We start from the raw sequence: 11,709 nt of genomic DNA, 5'->3' as shown, positions 1-11,709 counted from the left end.
GGACTAACAGAACGGTTCAGAACTGATTATAAGACAGAAATGTTAATTAATCATCATAAATGTTTTGCAGTGATTTCTCTTAGAGTCTATCAGAAGAAAGCTGAAAAAGGGTTATCATCCTGTTGTGAACAGCCATAGAATTTTAACCTTGGGCTGGCACCCTGGCAAATCTTATCTTTCTTTCTCTGACTCATCTCTATGCCTGAGGGCGGAACCAAAGATCGTCCGTTTCTCTTACTAACGCGGATGGCTTTGAGGAACGGACACATTCTTCTTCCTGATGCCAACTAGGAAGAAAGCTGAGTTTCTCTCTCGGGAGAGACTCAGTTTGGCTTTTGAGTCTTAACCCATGAGCTAACTAGGGAAGACTTAACGGCTGGGGCCCGGCACGCTAGCAGGCTGTCCCACCCGAGGCTTCAAGCCTCCAAGTGTGTTTTTACCTCCCGAGGGGAGATTTTATTTTGAAAGAAGAAACCGGATGTCAGCTAGAATCTGTCTGGCTTGGACTGAAACAGATGAAAAGTTACCTGAAAAACACCTACTCTCCAAGGAACAGTAAGCGAGCCGATAAAAAGTTCCCTGACTGATCGGAGATGAGACAGTTCCTACCCAGGGGTGACTCAAGAAGCCATCACCAGGTAAAACTGACGTGTTCGGGGTGACATGTCATGTGGAAATCTAAGCGCAGAAGGGACGTGCTGATCCGGTTGAACCACACTTTGTTAAAGTAAAATTAGTAGAAATACTAACCTTACTTTCCTCCTTTTCTTGTCTTATTTGCCAAAACTTAAGCTGAAAGTGCCAGTAAAATTGTTTGGTTGTTAACATCAGAGCTGACGTTTTACTGTTCTATATAAGTAATCTGAGTTGATGTGAATTGAAATTTGGACGCGGATTTTCATCTCATTTAACTTTGACACTTTTTATAGGAATACCCACAATCAAGTGTACTTATGATTTGTTCAATTTGTGTAAACAAATGATTGCATAGTCTTTTATGAATCAACTTAAACTCGTCTGAACGTTCACTTATTGCGTCACTTTTCACTTCGCACAGTCAAGATATTAAAAGTAATGAGAAATACCTTGGTAAAAGTTTCCTCATAACCTTGTGTATGAGAGATGTGGGAGAAGCTTAATTCACCTTAAGCCCCACTCCTACAATAGCTCGCTAGCAGCCTCGCACCGAGGACCTATCCATGTCATCATTTACCCATGTAGGGGTCACCTCGAGTGAAATTATCAAGGAAACTGTCTTGGACCTCAGTCCTCTGCTTGGGCCTTTAAAGGGACATAAACTCTGTTCCACTCAGAACTGAATTTAGGCCACCTTAGGTCGCCTTAACTTTTCAAGGAGACACTCTTCTTGTTAATCAGTTAATAGACTGAAGAATCTTCGTCTAATTTGATTTATTGTTCTCTTAACTGACAATTATGCATTTTGATAATCAGAGAATGTTTATCAAAGTTACAGGAGAAAAGAGGACACATCTCTTTTATCCCTCAGTATGATTCAGCTATGTATGGATTTTCTGTGCAAAATCTTATTGAACTAAAATAATCTTCATGGTTTAAAGTTGATGAAACATTAATGTTTTACTTGTCTGAGTCATATTTGCAAATGTTTTGAATTTGAAGTAATTCATTCTTTCAGTTATGTTTTTAAAGAAGTTCTCATCAGATTATTAAACGGGTCATGAAATATTTTGTTTCTGAACCACACAGAAACAATAATCTTTGTTTAGTTTCAGGAGGCATGGCAAGTTTCTGAAACTAACACTTTCCTTGATAACTTCTTTTCTAATGTCACCTCCGGGGTGGAACTTAGATTCTCTGAGCTCTTTAGAAACTAAGAGTTTCCACTCGGACGGAAGAAAGTGACAGACCGCTCATCAGTCACACTGACAGCTTGATTCTCCAGGGAATCAAGAGCTAAGCTGTGTCAGGTTCATCTCTTCTCGCCAAAGAGGAAACCTCACAGCCTGGATCAGATCAACGCCTGATCGATCCACTTAGAAAAACTTTCCTGCCGGAAGTTTTATTCTGAAATCGGGATCTAGGTTTGGCTTCGCCTTCTTTCCTACAGCTTGACGCGGACGCAAGCAAAGTCTGACCTACACGCCGAGGGTCCCTCTGTGTTGATGGTCCTAAGACATATTTTCTAAGCAGAACCCGAAATACCTGGAAGGTGACTGACCTCATCTAAAGGTAAAAAACTGGCTGCGTTATGAACTTCACTGTCTGGCCAAACTCCGAGTAGAAAGCCTCGCCTATCTCGTTAAACCCCACATTTATTTAAATTAAAAGTAGGAAAAGCTAACATCTTACTTTCCTCCTTTTTCTTAAAATCTTCGTTGCCAACCTAAGTTAATTGCCTCAAATGTCTGGTATTAAACATCTAAGCTGATATTTGTGTTTCTATTTAAAGAGTCTGTGGTTGACAATTAGGAAGCTAAAAGCTTTGTTATTGTTGGTCTCAAAACTTTTATAGGAAATTAATTGTTCACAATTAAGTGTATATTAGTGATTTTGTATGATTTGTAAAATAAACTATTGCATCTATTTATGGATCAAATCAACACTCACTGACTGAGAGTCACTGTTTGTGTCCATTCATTTTTGCACTGGAGGAATGCTTACCTAAGATAAGAGATCCCTTGCTAAATAACACCTGTCATAAGAGGTGTAGGTGTACCCCTACACCCAGAATGATTTGCGTGTAAATAAAATGGCTCTGTTTGTGTTAAAATATACTTTTAGAAATTTACAAAAATAAACAGCCTACAGTATTTTTACAGTCTTTATATTACAGTTGAAATATTTTTTTATCAAATAAAGTCTAATGTTACAACTAATCATGGAGCCCTTTAAAGCTTTTGGTTGTGCTGTTGGTGTGATGTTCGTATTTTATTCTGTGTACAGGTAAAACTCTGAGTCCTCAGGTGATGTTCCATAACGCAGCCTCCAACATCATCTGTAAGGTTCTGTTTGGGACCCGTTATGAGTACAATGATGAGACCATTAAAAAGGTTGTTCAATGGTTCACAGAGATGCTGAAAATATTTAACGGACCGTGGGCCATGGTGAGTCTAAGTAGGCCTGAAACAATTATTGTCAACAGGCTCAATCACACCTGTTTATTACATCAGGCTCAATTGCCTTTTGTCTTCTCATTAACCACGCCCAATCACACCTGTTTCCTGTCCCATTAGGCTCAATTGTTTCCATTCTTCTAATCAGGCCCAATCACACAGGCTCCTTACCCCATTAAGTTTAAGTGTCTTTTCCTCTCATCCGCAGTCGTTATCATCCTTTAACGTTGTCCAAAACATCATCTAAGCATTGTTATGTGTTCCTATACCACATCCACATGATTAAATTCTATTAAACCTAACATTTTACCCCTCACTGTACTCCAGTTTCCCCCACAGCCCAAAAATATGTACAAAGGTTGCCTTCTGGCCCAGGCCTCTCTTGAAAAGGAGATATTCGATTTCAGTGGGATTTGCCTGCCTAAATAATGGTAAAATTAAATGAAATAAACTTTGATCTAATCAGTAATAATTCATCTTTCAGCTGTACGACTCAGTTCCATATGTTTCGTACCTGCCACTGCCATTTAAAAAGGCCTTTAAGAACATGGAGGTAATTTACACACAGCTTAGACACAAACTAACAACATCAAGTCTGCATGTTATTAATTAGAGCTGTGTCATTTAGCTGTATCTCGACTTTTCAAATGGTATGGTGAACGAGCACAAGAGGACCAGGACTACTGGAGAACCTCGAGACTTTGTGGACTGCTACCTGGATGAACTGGATAAACAGGTGTGTGAACACAATATAAAACTTCAACATCATGATGCTGATGAATGTGAGACAGGTACAGAAAAAAACGAAAACCAGGAAAACATCTGGATGCTGACTCAGCGTTATCACAAATCTTACATTTTGTTTCTCTTACAATATTCTCTGTATTCTGTCCAGAAAGAAGACTCTTCATTTTCTGAGGAACAGCTCAGAAGGATCACTTTTGATCTTTATATTGCTGGAACTGACACCACCTCCAACACCCTCCTGACTGGGTTTCTGTACCTCATGAACCATCCGCAGGTCCAAGGTAACACTTCAGGACAAGTCTCTTCTGTCAGATCGAAACGAATTAAAAATTATTCATCATAACCACTTTAAGAGATTACATCACATTCGGGCTGCTCTGAAGTAAAGAAATTACACTGCATGGCCAAAACACAGTCGCTACCAAATAAAAGTCAAAACTCTTAGATTTGGTTGGGCCACCTTTAGTTTTGATCACGACACATTCTCTGTGGCATTGTTTCAGTAAGCTTCTGCAATGTCACAAGATTTACTGTATTTCCATCCAGTGTTGCAATAATCCGTCTGTCCTTCCATTTTCTGCCGCTTATCCGGAATCGGGTTGTGGGGGCAGCAGCCTAAGCAGAGAGACCCAGACTTCCCTCTCCCAAGCCACTTGGACCAGCTCATCCGGGGGAATCCCAAGGCGTACCCAGACCAGCTGAGAAACATAGTCCCTCCAGCGTGTCCTGGGTCTTCCTCTGGGCCTCCTCCTAGTGGGACATGCTCGGAACACCTCACCAGGGAGGCGTCCAGGAGGCATCTTAACCAGATGCCCGAGCCACCTCAACTGGCTCCTCTTGACGTGGAGGAGCAGCGGCTCTACTCTGAGTCCCTCCAGGATGACCGAGCTTCTCACCCTATCTCTAAGGGAGAGCCCAGGCACCCTGCAAAAGAAACTCATTTCGGTCGCTTGTATCCACGTCACTACCCAAAGTTCGAGACCATAGATGAGGCTAGAAACGTAGACCGACCGGTAAACCGAGAGCTTTGCCTTCTGGCTCAGCTCCTGCTTCACCACAACAGACCGGTACAGTGCCCGCATCACTGCAGATGCAGCACCAATCCACCTGTCGATCTCCCACTCCATTCTTCCCTCAATTGTGAACAAGACCCCGAGATACTTAAACTCCTCCACTTGGGGCAGGACCTCCTCCCTGAACTGGAGGCAGCACGCTACCAGTTACCAGCTCAAGACCATGGTCTCAGATTTGGAGGTACTGATCCTCATCCCAGCTGCTTCACACTCGGCTGCGAACCGCTCCAGCGAGAGCCAGAGATTATGATCTAATGAAGCCAATAGGACCACATCATCTGCAAAAAGCAGAGATGCGATCCTAAGGTCACCAAAAAGGATCCCTTCACCACCTCTGCTGCTCCTAGAAATTCTGTCCATAAAAGTTATGTACAGAATCTGTGACAAAGGGCAAACTTGGCGGAGTCCAACTCTCACAAGAAACGAGTCAGACTTACTACCGACAATGCGGACCAAGCTCTGGTACTGGTCATACAGGGACCTAACTGCCCGTATCAATGGGCCTGGTGCACCGTACTCCCGGAGTACCACCCACAGGAGTCCCCGAGGGACATGGTCGAATGCCTTCTACAAGTCCACAAAACATATGTAGACTGGTTGGGCGAACTTCCATGCACCCTACAGGACCCTGCTAAGGATGTAGAGCAGGTCCACTGTTTCATGACCAGGAAGAAAACCACACTGCTCTTCCTGAATCCGAGATTCGACTATCCGATGGACCCTCCTCTCCAGGACCCTTGAATAAACCTTATCAGGGAGGCTCAGAAGTGTGATCCCCCTATAGTTGGAACACACTCTGCGGCCCCCCTTTTAAATAGGGGTACCACCACCCCAGTCTGCCAAGTCAGGGGAACTGCCCCTGATGTCCATGTAATGTTGTGGAGTCGCGTCAACCAATGCAACCCCACAACATCTAGAGCCTTAAAGAATTCTGGACGGATCTCATCCACCCCCGGCGCTCTGCCACCAAGGAGCTTTTTAACCATCCACCTCGGTGACCGCTGCACCAGAGATTAGAGAGTCCGACCCAGGGTCCTCGGGTTCTGCTTCTTCATGGGAAGACGTGTCGGTAGGACTGAGGAGATCCTCGAAGTAATCCGCCCACCGACCACAACGTCCCAAGTTGAGGTCAGCAGCGCACCATCTCCACCACAAATAGTGTTGGTGGGGAACCGCTTTCCCCCTGAGATGCTGGATGGTGGACCAGAATCGCCTCGAAGCCGTACGGAAGTCTTTTTGCATGGCCTCTCCAAACTCCTCCCATGCCCGAGTTTTTGCCTCAGCGATCACCTGAGCCGCAATCCACTTGGACTGCCGATACCTATTGGCTGCTTCCAGAGTCCCACAGGCCAAACAGACCTGATAGGACTCCTTCTTCAGCCTGACAGCATCCCTCACCGCCGGTGTTCACCAGCGGGTTCGAGGGTTGCAGCCACGACAGGTACCAACAACCTTACGGCCACAGCTCCGGTAAGCCGCCTTGACAATGGAGGCACAGAACATGGCCCACTCAGACTCAATGTCCCCCACCTCCCCCGGAACTTGTTCAAAGTTCCCCCGGAGGTGTGAGTTGAAGCTCCGTCTGACGGGAGACTCTGACAGACGTTCCCAGCAGACCCTCACTATATGTTTGGGTCTGCTTGGTTTGACCGGCATCCTGCCCCACCAACAGAGCCAACTCATTACCAGGTAGTGGTCAGGTGACAGCTCATCCCCTCTCTTCACCCGAGTGTCCAAAACATGTGGCCGCAGATCAGATGAAACGACAACAAAGTCGATTTTTAAAGTATGGCCTAGGGTGTCCTGGTGCCAAGAGCACTTATGGACACCCTTATGCCTGAACATGGTGTTTGTTATGGACAATCCATGACGAGCACAGAATTCCAATAATAAAACACTGCTCGTGTTCAGATAAGGGGCGCCGTTCCTCCAAACCACGCCTCTCCAGGTCTCACTGTCATTACCCACTTGAGCGTTGATGTCCCCCAGCAGAATGAGGCAGCCCCCGTTAGGAGCGCTCTCCAGCACCCACTCCAAGGACTCCAGAAAGGGTGGGTAATCTGAACTGCTGTTAGGTGCATAGGCACAAACAACAGTCAGGACCCATCCCCCCACCCGTAGGCAGAGGGTGGCTACCCTCTCGTTCAACGGGGTGAACCCCAACTTACAGGCACCGAGATGGGGGGCAATAGGTATGCCCACTCCTGCTCGGTGTCTCTCATCATGGGCAACTCCAGAGTGGAAGAGTGTCCAAACCATCTCGAGGAGACTGGTTCCAGAGCCAGAGCGGTGCCTCGAGATGAGTCCAACTATATCTAGTTGGAACCTCTCAATCTCACACACCAGCTCAGGTTCTTCCCCACCAGAGAGGTGACATTCCATGTCCCTAGAGCCAGCTTCTGTAGCCGAGGATCGGACCGCTAAGGTCCCCGCCTTCGACCACTGCCCAACACACATTGCACCCGACCCATACGGCCCCTCCCACAGGTGGTGAGCCCATGGGAAGGGGGACTCACGTCTCTTATTCGGGCTGTGCCCGACCGGGCTCCATGGGTGGATTCCCGGTCACCAGGCACTTGTCAGTGTGCCCCACCTCCAGGCCTGTCTCCAAAGTGGGGCCCCGGTGACCTGCATCCGGGCGAGGGAACACTTACTGTAATCCATTTATGGTACTCATCATAGGTGTCTTTGGCCTGCACTTTGTCTGATCCCTCACCTAAGACCTGTTTGCCTTGGGTGACCCTATTGGGGGCATGAAGCCCCCAACAACATAGCTCCTAGGATCATTGGGGCACTCAGTCCTCTCCACCACGATAAGGTGGCAGCCCAATAATTGCTATAATTTTTCACCAAAATCTTGCATTGATGATGGTAGAGTCTGACATGCTCCAACACATCCCAAAGGTTCTCCATGGACTCTCTGGAGCCAATCTATGTGTGAAAATGTCTCATGCTCCCTGAACCACTCTTTCACAATAAGAGCCTGGTGAATCCTAGCTTTGTCATCTTAGAATATGGCCGTGCCATCAGGCAAGAAACAATCTGTTGATGGAATAACCTGGTCATTCAGTATATACAGGTAGTCAGCTGAACTCATTCTGTGGCTAAAGCTAGACCTGACCACCTGCAGCAACCCCACATCATAGAGCTTAGTTGAATCCAGGTGGAGATTTTTTTTTTTGGCCGGCAGTATATTTTACAGTTAAAATGTGTAAAACAGTTTCTGCCCCATCAGATCGATGTCAGCAGGAGATCGATCGAGTTCTGGATGGGAGGGATCGGGTTAGTTTTGAGGATAGACACAACATGCCTTACGTGCAGGTAATGAGCATCATCCCACACCTGTTCTGTTAATCTGAATGGTTAATCTGAGAGGCATGTCTGAATGTGTTTCTATCAGATAAACTGCAACTTTTCTGAGATTTCTTTCTATACGATACCTAAAATTATTTATTCCAATACATTTTGTAATATCTCTGTTGTAATCCAGGCTGTGATCCATGAAGTCCAGAGGGTTGCCAACACTGTTCCTCTCAGTGCCTTCCACTGCTCCACTAAAGACACAGAGCTGATGCGATATGACATTCCCAAGGTGAGAAACTTTAAATTTACACAAGTATATGTAAAAATGAAATATTATCTTTATTGTCTTTTTTCATACCTTTGGTTTCCCTTCAGGGAACATTAATCATCCAGAATATGGAGTCAGTGCTGAGGGAGGAGGGTCAGTGGAAGTTCCCTCACGAGTTCAGTCCTGAGAACTTCCTGAACGAGCAGGGAGAGTTTGTCAAACCAGAGGCCTTCATGCCTTTCTCTGCAGGTAAACCTGTGAAACATTTTACTTTCAGACCTGGACTACAGGGACAGAGTTTTTTAGATCAAACAGACAAGAGCTTTGGTTCATTTTCTGGTATCTCAGGTCCTCGGATGTGTCTGGGAGAGGGTCTGGCTCGTATGGAGCTGTTCCTCATGACGGTGACCCTGCTGAGGAAGTTTAAATTCATCTGGCCGGAGGATGCTGGAGAACCAGACTTCACTATGGTTTTTGGGGCAACGTTGACTCCAAAACCTTATATGATGAAGGTCCAGCTGAGGTCTGAACAGTGAGGAGGTGCGGACGCTCTGCAGAAACTGATGAAAGAACTGATCAGTTAAATAATAATCCGATCATTGTCCAATCCTTTGGCCGCCATTGTATTTTTGGTGGATCTAAGTGTTAACAATTGTTTAGAAGCTTAAAGTTCATTCTAAACTTTGTCTCAGACACAGTTTTTCTCAAATATATTTCCACTCTGTAGATCATATAAGAAATGATTAATTTGGTCCTACAGGGTTTGTCGTAGATGGGGAATACATGTAACGTCACTCCCTGGTGTACTTGGTCTGTATTAGCTGTTAGCTGTGGTTCCTATTACTAAAGATTCAAGTGAGAAGTTTCCTGGTTGTTTATCTTCCTTTTATTACAATGCTACCATAAAGAAAGCATTTACACACAACAAAGATCCTCTGACTGTGTTCCATATTTTTCCCGATCATCTCACAGATATCTTGACTGATCTACAGTCTGAGAAACTAATAGAGAGATTTGGTTTGTGTGAATAAATTAAAATAGATCTTGAACTGTGAGACAGCAAAGAGATTGGTTTTCACTTGTGTAAAATTTGAAATTTTTACAGCACTTTATATCAGAGATATAACAAGTTAAAAACACTCATCAGTTCTGATCAAGTCAGAAAAATACAGTATATTATGTTGAAGAATAGCACAAAAAGTGGTACCACTCTGACTTCTGAGGCATCTTGAGAGAAAAAACACTTTTCCTAAAAAACACAAATATTGTCTGACAGTAAATGAAAATGCCTACGGTTTGATGTATAGTTTGTATCAGTCTGCATTAAAGATAACAGAAGAGTAAGATTTAAAGAAAGAGATCCTTTTTGAGGTGGATAAAAATAAGTGCATTCAAAATTATGGTAGACTTACAGCTCCAAAACATTTGTTTAGGTCTGCATTTAATGACTACTTAAAAAGTCAATTAATTAAATATTTTTTTATTTATCGATGAATCGTCCCTCCATTCTTCCATTATCTATACCCATTTTTTCCTTTCAGGGTCACGGGAGTCACATGTGTCCATTTCCAGCAGTCACAGTGCAAAGGGGAGGGTACACACTGGACAGTCCATCACAGATCGATGAATCTGAAAACATACGAAAATATTTATTATTATTTATTATTCATCTTTGACCGTGGACAGTCTCATGTCAGTTATCTTTGACCGTGGACAGTCTCATGTCACTTATCTCTGACCCCTGACAGTCTCATGTCCGGGGTCAGCTGTTGAGGATCCACCCCAGAATCAAATCGCAGAACCCCAGCCACCAGAGACCACTCCAGTCCAGCACCATGTTTGTCTCCATAGTTCTGCTGTGGTTCTGTTTCTGCTTCATCCTCTTTCAACTTAAAGCTCGGAGACCCAAGAACTTCCCACCAGGATCCCCCAGCCTGCCGGTACTGGGGAATTTCTTGCACCTGGCCTCAAAGAACCCCCTGAAGGACTTTGAGAATATAATTTTTATTATACTGCATCATTTCAACATAAAATGATATATGTTATTTAGCAATTTAAATTGATTCAAATGTCAACAAAACAGAGGACAGAGTTGATCTTTACCCAGGATTACAGGTCAGAATAAACTTTATCTTTAGAGATAAGCCAGCAGGTAGTGGTTATGTTTTTCAGTGTTTTTAATTTGCAGAGTTATTTAAGGCACAGTGTCAGGAAAATGTAAGCAGTTAAATAAGATGTCAGTGAACCTCTGATATATCAATACCCAGATGAACCTTATCAACCTTTTGTGAGTCAGCAGAAAATAGAAATGATTTACAGTGTTTACATTTGGCAGAGTTTTAAGGCACCAGTTTCTCTTCAGCAGTGCCAAGAAAATGTGCAATTAAATTAAATATTTCACATTAGTGAGTTGTGTTCAATTTTAATTTATGAATAAAAAATGTTTGTTAGAAAATTTTAATGTACAGTTTTTGATGCTAGGTACACAAAAAATGCAGTGAAATCTAAACATTCAGTTTTATTTGCACTGATAACTTTGATTTTTATGATGAGTTAAAAAATGTTTGAGTCTCTTCCTAAGTCTTGTTAGTTATAAAGAGATAAAGAGATTACAAAGATAAACTGTTGCTCACATGTTGGTAAAAAAAACACAGTTTGAGTGTAAAGTTTGTATTTTGTTGCCATCTGCTGGTAAAAGTACAGAAAATACTGTCAAAGCATTTCTCTACGTGAAATACTAAAAACTAAGGAACCTGATGATCAGCATATATTAGCTCCACCTGGACTTCCGTCTTGCCTTTCAAAAATATTATTATATATAAGTACAAATAATCAAGTCTTATTCACGTGTTTTAATAAAACTTTCATGTTTGAATTTCAACATTTTATTAATTTAGTCAGAAAATATCAGTTGTTTAGTTTGACTGAACCTACAGCTGTTTTTATTTTAACTAAAGTTTTGAATCTCTGCAGGCCTGAAATGCATGAAGACCCTGGGCTTCCTGTGTGACTGACTTTGTTGGGTAATAATGTAAAGTTCTGAATTTAAAAGAGGAAACAAAACAAGTTAAAAAAATCTGATTATTTTAGTTTTGATTAGATGCTTACTGTTTTAAATCTCATGGTTGAAGAGTAACTAAAGTCAGGATTAATCAGAAGAGTTCAGATTAGGTTTTTTTTTTTTTTTTTTTTTTTTTTTTTTTTTTTTTTTTTTTAAAAAAAAAAA

The 11,709-nt window shown here is 43.0% G+C and overlaps 2 protein-coding genes across 2 annotated transcripts in view; both read left to right on the top strand.

The window, feature by feature from the left end:
* Positions 1-11,709, top strand: part of LOC106532670 (cytochrome P450 2F2) — a 41,025-nt gene that overhangs the window by 1,731 nt on the left and 27,585 nt on the right. The window lies entirely within an intron of this gene.
* On the top strand, positions 2,904-10,888 carry LOC106532671 (cytochrome P450 2U1). Its single transcript, XM_014028802.1, has 9 exons — positions 2,904-3,083; positions 3,577-3,645; positions 3,721-3,828; positions 3,988-4,120; positions 8,148-8,233; positions 8,403-8,504; positions 8,591-8,732; positions 8,832-9,023; positions 10,025-10,888. Exons 1-8 carry the CDS (start codon positions 2,946-2,948, stop codon positions 9,017-9,019), a joined length of 966 nt encoding a protein of 321 aa, XP_013884256.1. The 5' UTR covers positions 2,904-2,945; the 3' UTR covers positions 9,020-9,023; positions 10,025-10,888.

Source organism: Austrofundulus limnaeus, unplaced genomic scaffold (assembly GCF_001266775.1).
Source record: "Austrofundulus limnaeus strain Quisiro unplaced genomic scaffold, Austrofundulus_limnaeus-1.0 Scaffold809, whole genome shotgun sequence".
NCBI classification, from domain to species: domain Eukaryota; kingdom Metazoa; phylum Chordata; class Actinopteri; order Cyprinodontiformes; family Rivulidae; genus Austrofundulus; species Austrofundulus limnaeus.
The sequence above is the reverse complement of the archived record's forward strand: the minus strand, read 5'-3'. Positions and strand labels throughout refer to the sequence as shown.